General features: G+C 33.3%; 2 protein-coding genes across 2 annotated transcripts; one reads left to right on the top strand and one right to left on the bottom strand.

The window, feature by feature from the left end:
- The first annotated feature begins 1,049 nt into the window (after positions 1–1,049).
- On the top strand, positions 1,050–8,996 carry LOC116011749 (oxysterol-binding protein-related protein 4B-like). The gene is made up of 7 exons (XM_031251153.1): positions 1,050–1,187; positions 4,298–4,453; positions 6,468–6,713; positions 6,800–6,896; positions 7,199–7,502; positions 7,568–7,670; positions 8,512–8,996. The coding sequence occupies exons 1-7, from the start codon at positions 1,185–1,187 to the stop codon at positions 8,767–8,769; spliced, it is 1,167 nt and encodes a 388-aa protein (XP_031107013.1). The 5' UTR covers positions 1,050–1,184; the 3' UTR covers positions 8,770–8,996.
- Positions 8,997–14,222: 5,226 nt separating this feature from the next.
- LOC116013173 lies at positions 14,223–14,768 on the bottom strand. The gene has a single exon (XM_031252823.1). It carries the CDS (start codon positions 14,766–14,768, stop codon positions 14,223–14,225), a length of 546 nt encoding a protein of 181 aa, XP_031108683.1.
- Between the last annotated feature and the right edge of the window lie 3,726 nt (positions 14,769–18,494).

Raw genomic sequence — 18,494 nt, 5'->3', positions numbered from 1 at the left:
CCCTCCCCCCCCCCCCCCCCCGGCGAAATGAGTCATATATAATTCTTGTAGGGAAAATGGTAAGTATATTTTTAAAAATAAAAAATTTGTTATATATTTTGATTTTATTAGAGGAGAAAACATAATATTAAAAACTAAATCTCGCTTTTATTATGAATTGTTATAATTAAAACATATTATATGTTAGTAAAAAGTTAGAAATAAAATATGAAAATATATATAAGTGGTGTTTGATTGAGACTTGTGTATCCTACTATCAGATATAATACTCATTACCATGCTTATTTGTCTACTTTAATTTTGTTATCGTACAATTAGATGGAAATCATTTAGTAATCATAAAATTCACTTCTCTTTTCATCCTCACTTCTAAATAATAGAATATATATATTATATATAATAAGGTCGTGGGGCTTGGGGCCAATGTTAATTGGGCTAGGGAGGAAGACTCGAACTTTAATAAGTCTGGAAATAATTGATTGGAGTCCAAGAGCATTGTTTTCGGCCTAAAATTGGACAAGATATAAAGTTTGGAAGGTTAAAGTGTGGTAAGGTGTAAAGTACACGGAGTTGCACAAACATACACACACTCCTAAAATACAGGCCGGAGAATAAAATGTGGTTATTAATTTTCTCTTGAGGACGTATTTTTTATGGGATCTCCTTAATACGGGCGCACACACTGACACATATATATTAAATTCATAAAAAGTATATTTACTTTTAATTCTTTAATTTTAATTCGTTTTACCTTAGTCAAATTGGCTCTTGAAAATTTTTTAAAACTATCACCTAAATAATAAAGAATATTTATAGTATTGGTTTAAAACATAAATAATATTTTAAAATACACACACACACAAAGAAAAAAAAGGGACAGTGAATTTAAGACTGGAGATGATCTGTACTACTTGGATCAGTAATAATAAAGTAGGATGTAGATTTCCTTACGGGCAAGGTAACCTGCAATTCTGCAAAGTGCAACGCCCCCTATTTATGGAGATTTTTTATTGGGTGGTTTGGTTGCTATAAAGTGTCAGCAACCAAGTCTTTTGAAAGACCATCAACCATATTACCAAAACCCCCCCTCTCTCTCTCTCTCTCTCTATAGCTCCCTCGCCCTCTCCTCAAGAGACGTTTCACTTCCATCTTTTCCATAAGCTAATTACGCCCGCCCTCCTACAATGGTATGCCTTCATTAACTCTCTTCATCTCTCTCTCTCTCATATATATGTGTGTATATGTGTCTCATAGTGTGGGTGAAGAAAAAAGCAAAGCACTCAAACCCTGCATCGGGCAATGAGTGATAGAAGTCTTAGTGTAGATGTAGTGTCCAGCAATTATCTAGGTTCAAATCTTCAATGGGAGAATCATCTCTGTCTGAGGAAAAAAACAAAACACTCAGACCCTGCATCGGGCAAGGAGTCGAACAATTATTCAAGTTCGAAAATCCTCCATGAAAAAATCTCACTTTGAGAAAAAAAGCAAAGCAAAGCAACTCTAACTCTGTTTCCATTTAGGAATTCTCATGTTTAGCGTTTAAACCATTTGTTCATAGTTACTTTCTCAATCTACTGAAGCACAAAGAGTCAACAGTTGCCTTTATTGAGGCTCGAACCCACTCCCAGAACACCGGCTGCCACTAAATCACAAGGTCATTGGCAAACCTATACTTATACATGCATGAATTGGAAAATGGATGCCGCCGGTGATATTTGAATGAACTTTCGTTTTAGTCGCCGGCCGGAAAGTCGTCCGGTCCTTTTCCATCTCTGGCATGGCTTCCAAACTTATTTCCCGTGAGCGTGTGTGTTGTGTTTTCAATTCGTGAAACAATAAAAGAAAAACATTCTTACATAATATACGATATCATTATTGACAAAATATATTATACAACTTCTTTGTTTAATGTTTCTTTGTGGTGAAGTTATAAAAAACTATTCGTGCACCCATCGTGCAAAACAAGAAATCAATATAATTATAAATTCTATCCTGTTCAATTTATTTTATTTTTTTAGTCAGGTCATAATGTGTCATGAACAGAATCAAATTATAGGATGCAAATTTAAGTCCGTACCATATTTATACTAATCCGCATTGGGTTAAATTTATTTGGTTTAAAGTTATATGTATATCTAGTTCATTTCCTTGATGTTATCTTTGCTCTCGCAGTCGCCAGCAAAGCATTTTGCCATTAATGAGTTTTTATTTGTCTTCAATTTTCCATCTTGAATGTATGTTATTATCCTTTTAATTTCTTCATCTATCTCAAAATGATTATATTATACTCAATTTTACTTATCAAAAATCAGTACAGATATATTTTTCGTTTTTGTTTTAAAATATACTTATTTAAAATTATTATGATTTTAATAGAATAAGAAATATATGTGATACCCAATTTATTATCTCTAGTTTTTACTGAAATTACCCAACTAAGACAATAATAAAAGAGAGATAGGAGACAACTAATTAAATTTTTTTGTGTCAATTCTATGATAATATGGAGTATATATATAGCAGTACAATATGATCATTTTTAGTTTGCTTTGCACATTTTAATGTGAAGTTTTACTACATGTATTCCAAAATCTCTCCCTCAAATTTACGACCTAATGTGACAGACACTAATAGATTATTATCTTCATGTGAGCCCCTGTAAAAATGTATTCATCAAAATTTTAAGTGTGAGAATAAAAATTGATAATAGAAAATGAGATTACATATAGCTTTTTCCTTTTAACGTAACATCCAACTGTTATATCTAAGGACATAAGTACTAATACGTGTCCAACAAAATCATTAATTAGCATTTAATGAGATTTAAAATGATTTGACAAATTAAAAGCTAGATTATTGGAATTTGTTTTTTAAATCCCCACAATCCTTATTGCAGTTGCAGGGGTACATTTTGCACTTGATAAAGTAATATTTTCTTTTTCTTTATATTTATAACAAAACATATTGTACAATTTTAGTACATATAGACTAGTTATATGTACTAATTAGTACAATAAGTCATATGAAACTTAAATTTCATTGGGTGAGCAGAAGACTAAAAGTGCTGTTATAATTAATAAGTCAAAGGTTTAATTCTTACCCAAAAAACAACAAATATTAAATTTGTGTCTAACTATTATTTGTTATTTACTAGTGTGAGCATTATTATTATTATTATTGTTGTTGTTGTTGTTGAACATATTAAGCATTAGCTAATTTTTTTCATTACCTCCTAATTTCTTTGATATCTCTATTGAAAAATTCAATAGAACTTAATATTGTAATTATATTAAGGGGTTGAAAAACAAAGCATAAAAAGTAATTAGTTCTGTAGAATTTTTCATATTTTTTTTATAATAACTAAATTAAATGATAAAATAAGAGATATCAAAATCTTTTATACAAAGAGTCAATACTGCTTGAGGTTCAAACTATAATTCTTCATTTGAGAGAGTCATTTTATATCACTAGATCACAAGTATTATATAGAACAACATAGATATACATATTTTATGTCTTTTCTCAATTATTCGGAGTATTGTCCTACAATCCAACTCTTAACCTGAAAGGAATTTCTTTGGCGGCACACTAGGCTAGGATAGGCATTGACAAATTAATATTATAATCCTTTTATTTTTATTTAAAAATTTTTTAATCCTTTTATTAGCCCTAAAAGCTAACCTACAATTGATGGGGAGAATTCATCCTTTAATTTGTTTTTGGGTCTATTCATTCGAATGTGAACACAATTAATTCTGTGTCTGCTTTAATTTATGACGTCAAAACAATTATTGTGGAGTAGGTTTGCTAAAATTAAATAAGGTTGAGTTTAGCGCAAATTATATTTAGAGTGGTGCACCAATTATTTATTCTGTAAATAATGTTGTAGTTGACTTTAGTGTGTTGGGTAGATAGTTGTTAGCTAATTGAATTAATAAGTTTGATTAGTTGATAGCATTAGTTGAGTGTAGAAAAGTATTTAGTAAATTAGTTGTTAGTTGATAGTTGATTACATGCAAATTGATTTTTTCAAAAAACTGATCAAAAAAGTTATTTTGAACAACTTTTTGAATTTTAACATTTTAGAGCAATAAACTATTACAAAAAACTAATTAATCAAACACTCATATTGATAATTTAACCAAGTCAAGTAGTTAATAGAAATCAAATAAGTCAAGTTGACCAGGTTACTAAACCGGCCAATATTTAATTTTCAAGAGATATTTTTGTGACTATTGAAGTGATCTAATCTTGTTTATTTGTTTATATATTATTGTACATGGTATTTATCTTACAGATCACGGAAGAAAACGTGGGGGATAGGGCTGTCCTCACTGCTCCAATAGCGTTGGGCGATGAATATGATTCGGAATACAGGGCTCCCAATATTCTCCAGATCATTCTAAGTATTTTGAAGAATGTCCGCCCAGGAACTGATCTCACCCGAATCCCGGCAAGTTATTATTATTTTCGTCCTTGTTATTGTTGTTTTCTTGTATGCTATTCTTGTTTGTGTGTGTGTGTGTCTGCGTGTTAGGGGAGGGGAGGTGAAGGGTTGGGAAAAATTTAACTGAATTTGTGATTAGAGTTACAAAGATTAAGTTATTAGCACACAGATTTAAGGTTGTTTTCAAAGATTTGTCTTAAGTAAATATAGATAAGTATTACACGACTAATAGATCAGATATGCTAAAATCCTAAGTAAAACCATAGAAAGAAATTTTTTAGTGGTTCGAGTATGACATAATTCATCTACTCTCTTCTTCTTCTTCTTCTTCTTCTTCGAGTTTCTCGTTGAACACAACCAAAGGTTGTTTTGGTTACTCAATTGTTGACTTAAGTCTTGATGTAACTTTGAAGATTGATTGAATCTTAGAGTTTGATATTCCTTGATAACACTTTTAAAATTTTCTCTCAACATGTTCTTTGAATGTTGTTGTTAGCACTTATTACTTTTTAAAAAATTTTAGCTACTTTTCTTTGTAAATTTTCAACTCTATTTATACTTTAGATTTGAAATATTAGTTGAAGGGAGAAAATTTCAAATTTTCATATCAAGTTTCTTGGATATTCACTATAGGATATTAAATTTCTTTGTCATTGTTAACTTTTAATTTTGTTTGCAATTATCTTTTTATCTAGTCAATTTTGACTATGTCTTTTTATTTTCTTTGTCATTTTTCTACCTTTTTGTTTATGTTCAACTTTTTGTTATGAGCATCTTGTTTGCAATTCAACCTAACTTTTTGTGTTATTCTTAGCCTTCTATTGTATGCATCTATCTCTACAGTCATCCATCTTGTTGCTTTGATTTTGTGCTAGTTGATACTGTAAATGATAATCTATTCTTTTGGCTTGACTAACTAGAAACCAAACAAAAAAGGTGATTTGAATTCTTATTTCCTTATAAACTTTTACATTGCATCATCAAAATGCATTTTACAATTATTACTAAAAAAATTTTGTTGGATCAAATTAAAAAATTAAATATAATTACAGCAAAAATTTAGAATTTGATATTAATTAAATTTTGGGTAGAATTATCACACATAAACATTTAAATGTTTTCCATGAGTTTATAAAGCATGATAAGAGTTGATGCCAACATTCATGATTCATATATATATATATATATATATATATATATAGAGGTTCCCTAGCCTTAATTTACTGGTGATGTGAACTATACAAGCCTATAAATCTTATCATGGCATTAATTACTTCATATATTCTGTCATTTTCTTTTCTTAAATTTAGGATATGAGCTTCCAATCATGTGGACATATCTTTTTCGGCTTTTCGCTTGTTGTTGACTCAATCCATTTCTTGTAGGTGGGAGTTGAGGAGTAGTTGAGACTATTTAATTTGGAAATAAAGAATAAACCATATGTACAAAATTTTATTCTTAAAAAAAAATGTTCCATTTAATAATATCAAGGCACATTTAGTTACCAAAAAAAAAAATACAAAATACAAAAAGCCTTTCGTTTTTGTATCTAGTACTAGTATATAAAAGATACTCAATATTTTTTTTAAAGTATATTTAGAATCAAATTTATAAAGTATAAAATATTTGAAATCAAATTATATTTTTACATAACAAAAATATAGAAATGGGTAGTAAGTGACAATAATCTTGTAGTGTTGTGGTGAATTAGGTAGTTGTGGGGTAAATTAAAGTAGAAGGGGTGTGAATTGCCGAATAGCAATGGAGGCAAGTAAGCTATAATAAGTTATTTTTATTTTTAAGAATTTAGAAATGATTTTATTTTTTGGTCAAGCTGTATAAGGGTGTTTTTTATTTTTCAATTATTGAACAGGCCATCACATTTTAATTCACAAATATAAAATTACATAGACAAATTATACCATGACCAGAATTCACCTTGTATTATAAATCATGATCCAAAATGACATTCAGATTATGTGTCTAGTAGCTAATGTTTGTGTTGAATGGGCGCATGCAGGTGCCACCATTATTGAACCTTCCAAAATCACATCTTCAATGCTATGGGGAAACAGTGTACAGCACTAACGTTGATCTGTTAAGCAAAGTTGCGAATGGAGAAACCTCGGTGGACAGATTCATTGCCGCCGTGGCATGGAGCATATCCACACAGCGCCACCTATCTTTTGGAATATCTCCTTACAATCCCATTCTTGGAGAGACTCACCATGTCTCCAAAGCCTCTCTCAATGTCTTGGTGGAGCAGGTATTATTTATGCATGCCAAATCCCAACCACGTCACCATATACATATATACATATATACATATATAACACTACTATATGTGTTCAGGTTTCTCATCATCCTCCGGTCAATGCTCTGTATGCAACTGATGAGAAAGACAACATTCAACTGCTATGGTGCCACACCCACGTCCCCAAATTCACTGGTATAATTTCTTCCCACTTTGTTTTACCTTAAAATCATTTTCATTCTACTCTTTTCAATTACTAATTAATTCAAAAGTTAACAACTGCATTTTTTAATATTCAACAAAAATGCTAAGTAACTTGTGCTCAGATAGCATGTAGTTACTTTTTTATATGGGAAGTTATGAGATCGAGCTTAGTGGAGGTGCCTCTCTCAAATGGAAGATTAGCCTTAACGGATGCAGTATTAACTCTTTGTGCTTCAGAGCCGAAATGCAGAATGATATACAAAGAAATTGATATGATGGTGTGTTGTATGTAGGTACTAAGGTGGAAGTTGATGTGCGTGGGGAGAGAGAATTGAAGATCCTAAACAAGAATGAAACTTACCTAATGAACACACCAAATCTGGTAATAAGGATTCTCCCATTTCCTGGAGTTGATTGGCAAGGAAATGTTTCAATTCGATGCCAAGAAACAGGCCTCAAAGCTGACATATGTTACAAAGGCACCTCATTTCTGTCCCGTAAGGGTAAAAACAGGTCTCTCGTCGGAAAAATCTTCCGATCATCGTCTTCTTCTTCTTCCTCCGAGCCCATTTATGAGATCTCTGGAAATTGGGATAGGTACAATTTAATTAGTTTTGATTTCGAGTTTTTATGAATTAAATATTTACTTAGAAATTGTACAGAACCGTAACGATTAAGGACACAACAAATGGGGAAGTGAGGGTGATTTACAACGCAAAACAGGCATTCTCTGGATTGAAGACTCCTGTTGTCAAGCTTCCAAAGGTATGCCTAAGCTATAAAGCCTCTTGATGGGATCATAACATTATCAATTGTTATACCATGGACTCAGGTCCACTTTGACCCTAGTTAAGAAATTATTGTTTGTAGTTAACATATATCTTCATTTAATAAATTATGTGTCTATAAATAAATTGAAAGCACATAATTTGTTAGTTATTAGGTAGACCATGGTTCACACAATTGCATATGATACATTATTTCTATATGCATAAAATACATTATTATTTTTTATGTATAGGATATATTATTTTTATTTATAGGATGTATTATTTATTTATTTTTATAGGTAATGTTCATTATTTGAATGTGTACAAAATAGTGTGAAAAAATTTGAGGGTTCATTATTTATATGCATAAGGTGCATTATTTGTGTGCATAAGATGCATTATTTGAACATATACAAACTGATTGAAGGCTGCTTATTTAGGCATGTATATTCTAGGCTCATTTTTGTACATGAGGTTAATTATTTGTGGAACATAGCTGGACTTATTTAGCACACCAAACTCCCTTTACTTAAAAATTTAATATTCATTAAATCAAGATTTATTATTTGTATGCATAAAGTACATTATTTTTGGGTGAATATGTTTTAATGCATGGTACCCAGTAAAATTTATATTTTGTTAACTACATATACATAATATGTTAATTGTACGCACATAATTTGTTAATTGCAGACACATAATCTAAATGTCATTTTCGATCAGGGTCCACAATGTAAAAGGAACTCTAGTCCATAATATAATTTGCCCAACATTATTATCTCATACCCAAATATAATATTAATTATATTATTTTGCTTGAATTAACTTTAATTTAGGAGGTGGTGCCAAGTGAATCAGCTGTGGTTTGGGCAGAGGTGAACAAAGGCATACTGAAGAAGCAATGGGATAAAGCAAAGGAAGCCAAAACCGTGATTGAAGAGAGGCAGAGAGAGCTGGAAAGAGAGAGGGAGTCCAAGGGGGAGACTTGGATTCCCAAGCATTTCAAAGTATCTTACAGCAAGGAGAATGGGTGGCAAGCAGTGCCATGTCACAAGTTGGTCCCACCTGCTCCAATTGTTGTTCCAACTTCTTGATCCACTCTTTCATCATCACAAGCACTACACAACCCACAAAATGGTGGGTTACATACCATCACAAACCATGCAACTTATAATCATTATTATTGTTGTTTTTATAACATTATATTTTTATTTACTACTTGCACACCATGAATTAATAAGATGAAAGTATTGTATGCAATACAAATATGATGATGTTGGATATTCACCTCCAATTTAAGGAAAGTACAAGTTCAGTTAAATATTTTGATGTCAATAAAATTGTCCCGCATGTTTCGGAACCTTGCAAGGTGAACCAAATTAATTTTTTTCAACTTAAGTTTTTTTTTTCTTTTATACAAATAAAATTAATATACAAAAAAAATCTTTAAAAAGACATAATTAAGATCTTTTAAATAAAACTCATATTGATATTATTATTTTAATATTTTAAATTAACATACAATTATATTAAATCACTATATTAGGTTAATTTTCAATATGGTACTTGTTCATTTTCGAAATACTGTAAGTTTATTTTACAATACTAATGCAAATACATCATTATACTGATAAACATTAAATAAGTTCATTAAGTAAACACAACATTTTCATTTTCACAACAGTACAAGTTTATCTTCAAAGTACCACATGTCAAATATATTTATTACTGAAACGTTGATGGTTTATTTTCCCAATATTGGTGGTTCATTGTTATAATACTGAATGTTCATTTTTACAATAATAATGCAACTGCATCATAATAATGATGAATCTAAAACATGTTCATTAAAAGAATATTGGATTGTTTTCTTGTCAACTAGGGGATGGGAGAAGGCAGCGTAGGAGAGGGGGGATGCGATGGAGGGTGAGGAGGACGCACAACATGTTAGGAATTGAATACAGAAAATGTCGTAGATTGCTCTACGTTGATGTAGGCTGGTTGATTTGTTTGGGAAAAGAATAACTTGTGTCTTCTTGCAAAGATATATGGGCCTTCTCCTTTCCACAACTTGATCTCATGTTGAGTGCCTTTCAGATCATTTTCTCCTTTCTGGTGGTAACACTGAGCTGCGCGGTATCCATGTTTCCCACAGATGAAGCATCCACCACCTTTCCCTTGCTTAGCTTCTAGCCTTTGTTGTTTTTTAACCGACCGTTGCTGTTCACTTTGAACCCTTTCTTCCAGTTTTGTTCTGGCCTCCATTTCTAGGTTTTGACCTATCACCTTTCACACTAGTTTCAATGACATTAGCCTTTAAATTTTTAGGGAAAGAAACATACATTTGCCTAAGGCGACAAGCCTCCTCGATGTTCAAACGATTGACTAGTTGCTCTAGGTGTAATTTTTGGACTCATGTTTCATCTTGTTTTGAAAGTCTACCCATGACTCATGTAGCTTTTCAACTAGTGCATAGGTCTGTAACATGCTACTTACCGAAATTCCTTCTGACACCAGATCAACAACCAAGTTTTCGTACTTGTGAACCTGTTCAATGATTGGTTTTGTTTCCACCATCTTGAAGTTTAGCCACCGTCTGACTGCATACTTCATGCGACATGCATCATCTGCACCATATTTCCTTCGCAGCAAGTCCTAAATTTCCTTCACGGACTTGTAACCAACATATAGTTCTAGCAGGACATCAGACATGAAGTGTAGGACAATACCTCAAACCATCTTGTTGTCTCGTTCATGTTTAGAATGATCACTTTGTGATTGATCAGGTGAGCGTGAGGCTGGCATTTTCGGATCTGGAGTTACATCTAGGATCGTGATCTGAGCTTGGTCATCAGCTCTTGGCGGTGCAGTCTCGTGCAGGTTCATGCCATTGAGAGGATCAACTTTTAGGATGTAATCAAGCTCGACGGCTTCAAAATAGATGAACATTTTGACGGCCCACCTGCGGTAATTGAGACCGTTCGGTGGTTAAATTTTCGACAGATCAGTAGTAGACTTGGAAAAATACGACGACATTTTCTTTCAGGAAATCGCTTTTAACTAGCTAACACAGAAGCTGCTAATTAATACTCATGATTAAGACGCACAAATTAATGCTCAGACGAAGAACGATAGAAAGAAGATAAGAGGGAATTAATTGATGATCTTAGAACTCTGGGAAGACAAGTATTTATAACTACTGAAACAACTGCATTCCCAATACCACCAACAAACATCCACAAAAAACGCGGAACAGAATAACAGAGGAGTTAGTATAGGCCACGAATTGGACAGACCAATTCGAACTCCACAACTTTAATTCTGGATGGGAAAAATTAGCGAAAATCTCGAAAATTAAATAAATGGGTTGCAAAAATTACCACACCACACCTCACTCGCACGCGTGCGAGCCGAGCCGAGCGGCGACGGCGTGCGTGTGGGGTTCCCCTTTTCCTTTCCCTCTATAATGAGTGAACTAAATCTTGAAATCATTGAGGAGTATATGTTTTGAACTCAGGTGCACACGCCATCCATTGTTAGTGTGTTTTATCTGAAGTCATACTTTGACTTTTTGTATCTACCTCTTTGTAGACTATTTCTTTTAAAACATCTCATGTTCAGTTCCACAGCGTATGTAAATCTTTTCATAACTGCGTTTGACCACCACTATGGTATCCATCATGAATTCCTTACCTCACAGACTTCAAGCCTCATATCCTTTGACATGTCAATGATGGCTTTTCTATTTAGTCCTTTTGTGAGAGGATCCGCAATGTTCCTCTCAGGCTTCACATATTGTAACGTGATTACTCCATTCACAATTAGTTGGCGTATAAACTCATGTCTGACTCTTATGTGTCTAAGATACTATTCTCTGCCACGTCCACAAGTGGATAGTCCATCAAATGGATGTAAAAACAGCATTCCTAAATGACGATTTGGAAGAAGAAATCTACATGGAACAACCACCTGGATGCGTTGATCCAGGGCAAGAGAGAAAGGTATGTAGACTTATTAAATCTCTGTACGGATTTAAACAAGCTCCGAAATAATGGTATGAAAAATTTTATAAAACACTGTTAGATTTAGGCTACTCGATCAATATATGGATCATATGTATGTCTGTACTCGAAGGAGATTGAGTCCAGTATTATACTCATATGTATCTATGTAGATGATATGCTAATTTTTAACTCTAATCTCAATGCAATCAAAGAGACTAAAATGTCTCTATGCGCCAAGTTTGACATGAAGGATCTAGGGGAAGCTAATGTGATACTTGGAGTAAAAGTCATAAAAAGAGATAATGACTACAGCTGTTTCAAAGTCACTACACATAGAAACTATTAAAGATGTAATATAAAATCACGTATACCGTCTATTTGGACACCAGAAAATAACTTTCGAAAGTCATGTTCTAAATTTTCCTGTGTTTGGGTATTCAAAGAAAGTAAATTCAAAAGAAAATATTCATTCTAGTCAACGAAAAAAATGTCTAACTTAGTGGAAGATGTCTTCCTAGATTTATAGTTAGAAGACATTTTTTGGATTCCTTATTTTCATGTCCCTCTCTTCTATCTCATCTCTCTTCAAGCTAATTTCTGGATTATTATTATTACCACCACTGTCACTGCCATCGCACCACTGCCACCACATGATCACCACCACACCAGTATGGTACCACCACCACCACAACGTATTATTATTGTTGTTGTTGTTGTTATTGTATACTACCTTCGTCCCATTTTGGTTGTCTGGTTCGTTTAACGAGGCTTGACATGAGTTATTTTTAATCTAATTTTTCATAATATTAAGTTTAACATTAATATATAAATTTTATATATTTAGAAACTACATTAAAAGTACTATTAAACACAAAAAATTAAATTTAAAAATAAAAAATAAAATTACTAAAGAATATAAGCAATGAAGAAAGAGTTGGCTTGACCAATAAATAGTACGTAAATAGGAAAGGTAAAATGGGACAGAGAGAGTAACAAATAACATGTTTATTTTCAGAAGAAAAAAAAAAAGAAACAAACAGAAAAATGCAACTTCTTAACTTTCGGCCAAATAAAAAAAGATAATTTTCTGACCTTCAACCAAACACTAAAAAATTAAAACATTATCCAAAAAATAAGTCATTTTCTGAAAATTCCCTTAGTATAAAATATTTATATTGATTCAATTTTATATATTTCACTATAATTTGTTTGCACAAAATTAACAAATAAGCTTAAGATTTAGTAAAATTAAAATTTTAAACAATTCTACACTAAGATACTAGAAAATTACATTATTGAGTTTGAATTGAAAAAAAAAAAAAACCTTAAATAATAAAGTTAATGAAATAAATAATTGAACCAATCCCTTCATCGAAAATTTATATCAAGGAGGGGCTCCAGTAATTTATATTTCGAATTTGTGAGGACTCCAAAAGACTAACTACAAAGCTACAAGAAATAAGACTATTCCATATATTATCTAAAATGTCAAACAAATGTACGTAATATTCCTAATTTAGAATCAATTCACACTAATAAAGTTTCTACCCACTAAGGCTATCCTTAATACAGAAATTTCTTTCACTTTCTAAAATGGGTCACACTCCCACATCATCACATTTGAAAATTCTTCACTATTTGTTCTACATCCCTGCAATATTCTCTCACTTTCAAAAGTGGTTCAACTTTCATATTATATTATAAATATAATAACTAAATAATATAATAGAAAATAAAAAAATAAAAGTACACAAATCAGATTTATCATATTTTTCTTCCACTTTTTTTATTCTCTCTCCTCTTGCTAATTTAGCAATTTCTCTCTCCTATTGCAACGCACATGACATTAAATAATAATTAAATCTCTTTCTTGCCGCATAGATTAGAAAGTGGGGGATTGGCAGAGTTGAGGGCAGCGTTAAAGTTATGGTGTATCAAAGTGGTAGTATGGATATGATCCTTGGTGAAGATTGTACCCTTAGATTCGGCATATGGAGTCTAATTAAGTGAAGAAACAGAGGCAATTTGATTTGTATAAAATATATAAGTTGTGTAGACATAAAAGTCTGTTGTGCAAATTACAACCACATTCTTTGAAATATATATACATGTTAAAGTTGGAAAATGGAACAGTTGCCCACTTGCCCGTAAATCACAATACTCTAATTTAGCACACCATTTTCTAATATCACATTGACCCTTGCTTTTAGATGTGTAAACACACACATGAGCGGATTACATAACTTCTCAAAACGCGTATTCACATATATTTTGCAGATGAAAACCGGCACAAAAATTAATCACCCAGCCTAAATAATTAAGCCAGCTAGGCTGCTCTGTTCTTCTCCATTCTATCACACTCCAACCCAAAAAACACGTGAGATATATAAATCACTATAATTCAATGACTCATCAGATCGAGCCAAATGTTGGTCATTTATCACTTTGGGCATAATTCCCAAACCCAAATTTTGAACCTGATCCAAATCCTATCTGTTGAACCAATGAGCTAAGCACATGTGAGTTAGGATGCTCTGTACTGCTCAGCTCTTCTCCTGCAAATCCGATTCACTTCTCCTGTTGAATGATCTCTCTCTAATGGTCTCCAAAATGGGCTTCCAAATCCTGGATTTAGTAGATCCCTGCGCCCCAAAGTCGTCGGCCTCCACACTAATCACATCTCGCCCTGATAATCTGCCAGGACTACCCCAAACCGGGCTACTTCCAGTGCCCAGATTCACCGCCCAGTTTTGGTGCCGCCCGGAATTTTGCCCACCGGACCGCGCACTCCTGGCGATTGCGTTAAGCTTCTTGGCAATTGGGGCCAAGTCGACGGTGGAAGCGCCGGCGTGGAAGGTGGAATGGGGCAAGAGGAAGTAGACCTGGCCCCGTTCTAACATGATGGAATTCTTGAGAGGCTTGGAGCCATGGGACAAGAACTGCGCAGGCGTGAACACTAAATGCTTGTTTGAATTCCCAATCACTTCGCTTACGCTCACTGGGTAATCGTAATCCTCGACGTGGCCGTTCAAGTGCACCACTCTTATGATCTTCAACTTTTGTGGTTTCTTGAAACTAAAACAATTCATTCTTGAAAGCAACATACTTAGCTAGCTAATACCCACCCTTTTTGCAGCTACGATTCAAGCACTAAAACAGTATCTTTTTTCTTTGGTTCCCACCCACACTCTTATTCAGCAAGAATTTTCGTGGTAGGTTACGTCTCTATTTATATAAGAGTGGGGGTATTCCGTGTATTGCTGTAGTTGGCCAAACTATTTGAATCAAATAAACAAACAAAAAAAAATGTTTGCACCCGGGTTTAGCATAGTGGTTCGTGGTTTAACTTGATGTCAGGATTGAAAGTGGCAGTGACCCAGGATAATGAAAGGTGTTGATTGGATCTCTTATGCATTAGGGTCTATGACCCAAGATAATAGAAGGTGCATGTGGATTGGATCCCTTGTACACGTGGATTGCATCACTTGTGCACCCCCTTGTGCACGCATAAAGACTAGGGTCTCTAACCTACGATAATAGAAGGTGTGGATTGAATTCCTTGTGTGCGCATGAAGATTAGAGTTTGAAAGGTGGCTTGATTGCATGACTTGCAATTTATGCCTCTAGTGGCTCTAGGGGCGGATCCTGTGAGCTTAAGACCCAAGAATGCTAGAAAGTTTGGATTGAATCTTTGTGTGTATATGAAGACTAAGATCTAATCAATGGGTTGATTGTGCGCCTGGCGATTTATCTCTACAATGATTCTAGAGTAGAATCCTATAGGCTTATGATTAATTGAGATTACACAAATTTAAAATAATAATAATAATAATAATAATAAAGGAAAACAAGTCTTCCATTATCTTTTCAATTCTCCGCAAGACTCCAAGATGTCACTGCCTGGTAGGTTTCCAGTAGTGACCAAACTGCTACTTTGAACAAGTCATAGCCGCGCTAGGTGGGGGTCAAGAGAAGTGTGATAAGTGGTGATTAGTGTGGTCACTGTGGTGCGTGTTTTGTGCGTTGTAATGATAATTGATTTAATAAAATATTTAATTACGGAGTATTTTTTATCTGTCAATACAAGGTTGCATAGTTATACATTTTATACGAATTGGGTTTTTGAGAATATTTAATTCAAATGTGATGATATTTTATTTTTCTGATTTTATTGTTTTATACGGAATATTTTATACAAATTTATTATAAAAATGAACATTAAATCCATACATATATGCATTATTTTATTTTACGCTTCTAGAACCACTGTGAAGGTATACTAGATCTTTCAGTATCTTTGGATCTTTTTCTTTTTACGGGGATTTGAACCCCCATATTGTCTCTCCAGTCATGACATTTAAGTTAGGTGACGAACCAACTACTCTAAGTCCTAGGAAACATGGTTGTTATATATTATGTTTGAATAGTGGGATGAACTTATATTTGAACTCACCATACTATATGATTGGCTATATATATATCCTTAATGTTAGAACTTTAATTTGCCAAAATCCCATATTTAGACATTTGGAAGAAGTTAAACATTAGAGCATTCTTAATAGGAGGTTCTCGAATGGTTTTTACAGGCTTAAAAATTTGAAGATGATTTTTCAACAAATGAGGGAGAGGTTTTTTGATAATTTTTTTTATTTACTGCAATGCCTTAATTTTTTTGTGGGCATATTTGCAACGAAAAAGCAACACAAGCAATGCATCTAGCGCACTATTGTGATCCGGCATGACACGTGCAATGCACACGCCATGCTAGGCGCGTTAAGCATTGTTTTTTATTTATTTATTTTTAATTTTTGTTGTCAAAAATGTGTTTTTTTTTCTTTTTCTCCATTTTTTCTCTCTCCTCAACCCCTCTCTCCTCGACAAAACCAATCCAAAAACCTTACTAATGAAGTTTCAATTTACAAAAGAAAGACTTGGATTCCATGATGGCTGACTTGACTAGATCAAAGATGAAAATTGAATTAGATGATGAATTGAGGGCAAAACAACAGAGCAAGATGAAGGTTGAGTGTAGTTTGGTTAAGACTGAGTTAGTCTTCCACCACAATGCTAAGTCATGATTGATTTTGAAGGGAAACAGTAAGACTTGACAGATAATATAGAAATTGTAAGAGCCCCACTTTATTTATATTTTGCCACTTGTTGTACCTAGATCTAGATATGTATTTTACATTTATTAAAAATTTCATTGTTTATGATTTAGGCTGTTCGGACTTCGTGTCAATTAATGGTAGGCCAATTTAAGCTGACTTTTTGGGGATCGGAGTTCAGGTAATGAATAATTTTTCACCTTATTTTCTTTTACCTTGATGTATATTATATATATTATTTTATATTCATCTGCACTTCAATTTCTGTTCACAATTAACAAATAAAAATAAAAAATTTCATCTTGTCGTAAATATATCTATTTATGTGGCCATAATCTATTTTTCTATTCCGTTAGATACAGTTTTTCCATTATATTTATTGTAAGCATATATATATCAGTGGGTGTCTAATAAAATGGGTTAGGACTTTCTGAGTTGAACTGGTTCTTTATCTGCTCTTCTTCTCTCACATTTTTCTCTTTAATTTATTTGTTTATTGCTTTCCTACAATTGGATATAATGATTCACTCAAGCGATTTCACAACACATCCTGATTAATTGTTAACTTCCATTTCATTTTCTCATTTTTCACACTTCCAAACTAACTATATTGGGATCATTAATTTACTTGTAAAATCCTGATAGGAAATAAGCAACAATTTACTATCCATTGTACAGAATGAAGATATGAACAATCAATGCTTGCTTTGTAGGATTATGAATCTGCAGATTAAGCGTAAGGTCATGTTTAAATTTTGTTTTCATAAACTTAATCATGTCATGTACTAGTATATACGGAGTATATTTTTTAAAGGGTTTGGGTATGGTGCAACTGCTAAAGTGTTATGTGGGTCAAACAGAAGTTGAGGAGGTTGTGAATTTGGGAGTTTATTATTCTTAAAATTTAAAAATGAGTATTTTTGAAGTGTATTAGATAAAATGGACAAATTTTGAAATTTGAACAAAAATATAGATACAATTAGTTTACCAAATATGGTTGTGTCAAATAGATAACTCATGCCTACTTAGGTAGAGTTTCATTCTTTATTATCTACTATAAACAAAGCGCCATTGGCTTCACCATCTCAAGAGGATCAAGACCTTGAGAGGAGTATCGTACAAAAAAGAAAAATGAAAACTTTGAATGAGAATTGAAAGATAAATGCATGTGAAGGTTTCAGTGAGGGAATAAGCTTAAGAGAGTAATAACATTAGTAATAAAACGTAGAGTAACTTAAGGGGAGTGAGTAAGACAATACCGAAGATGTATTGGTTAGCCGTTTAAATGAGGTAGGCTAAGGTATTGGTTATGAGGTCGGCCCAAGAGAGTGACCCGGAGGTCGGCCGAGAAGCAACCCGGAGGTCGACTGCACGGTGACCACGGAGGTCGGGCGAATGGTGACTGCGATTTTTAAAATTTTGTCCTCCGCGGTTTCATTTATAGCTTTTGTTTGAGAGGTTGGCCACATAGGCTCTTCGAGAGGTCGACTCGAACAACCCTCCTCCCCCTCCCGCAATCAATAGTCAAATGAGTATGAGGAAATTTGTTATTTTATTATGGAATGCAACTTAAGGGGACGAACCGCCTTGCAACACAGTGGTTATTGGTAATACTTAAGCAGGTGTTCCGAGTTCCAAACTCTCTCTACGTCTTTACCCTTCAGGGTCTTCAGCTTGTAGCTGCCGGTAAGGACCACGGTCAAGACT

Source organism: Ipomoea triloba, chromosome 3 (genome assembly GCF_003576645.1).
Source record: "Ipomoea triloba cultivar NCNSP0323 chromosome 3, ASM357664v1".
Lineage (NCBI taxonomy): Eukaryota > Viridiplantae > Streptophyta > Magnoliopsida > Solanales > Convolvulaceae > Ipomoea > Ipomoea triloba.
This window is presented reverse-complemented; position numbering and strand designations above follow the sequence as displayed.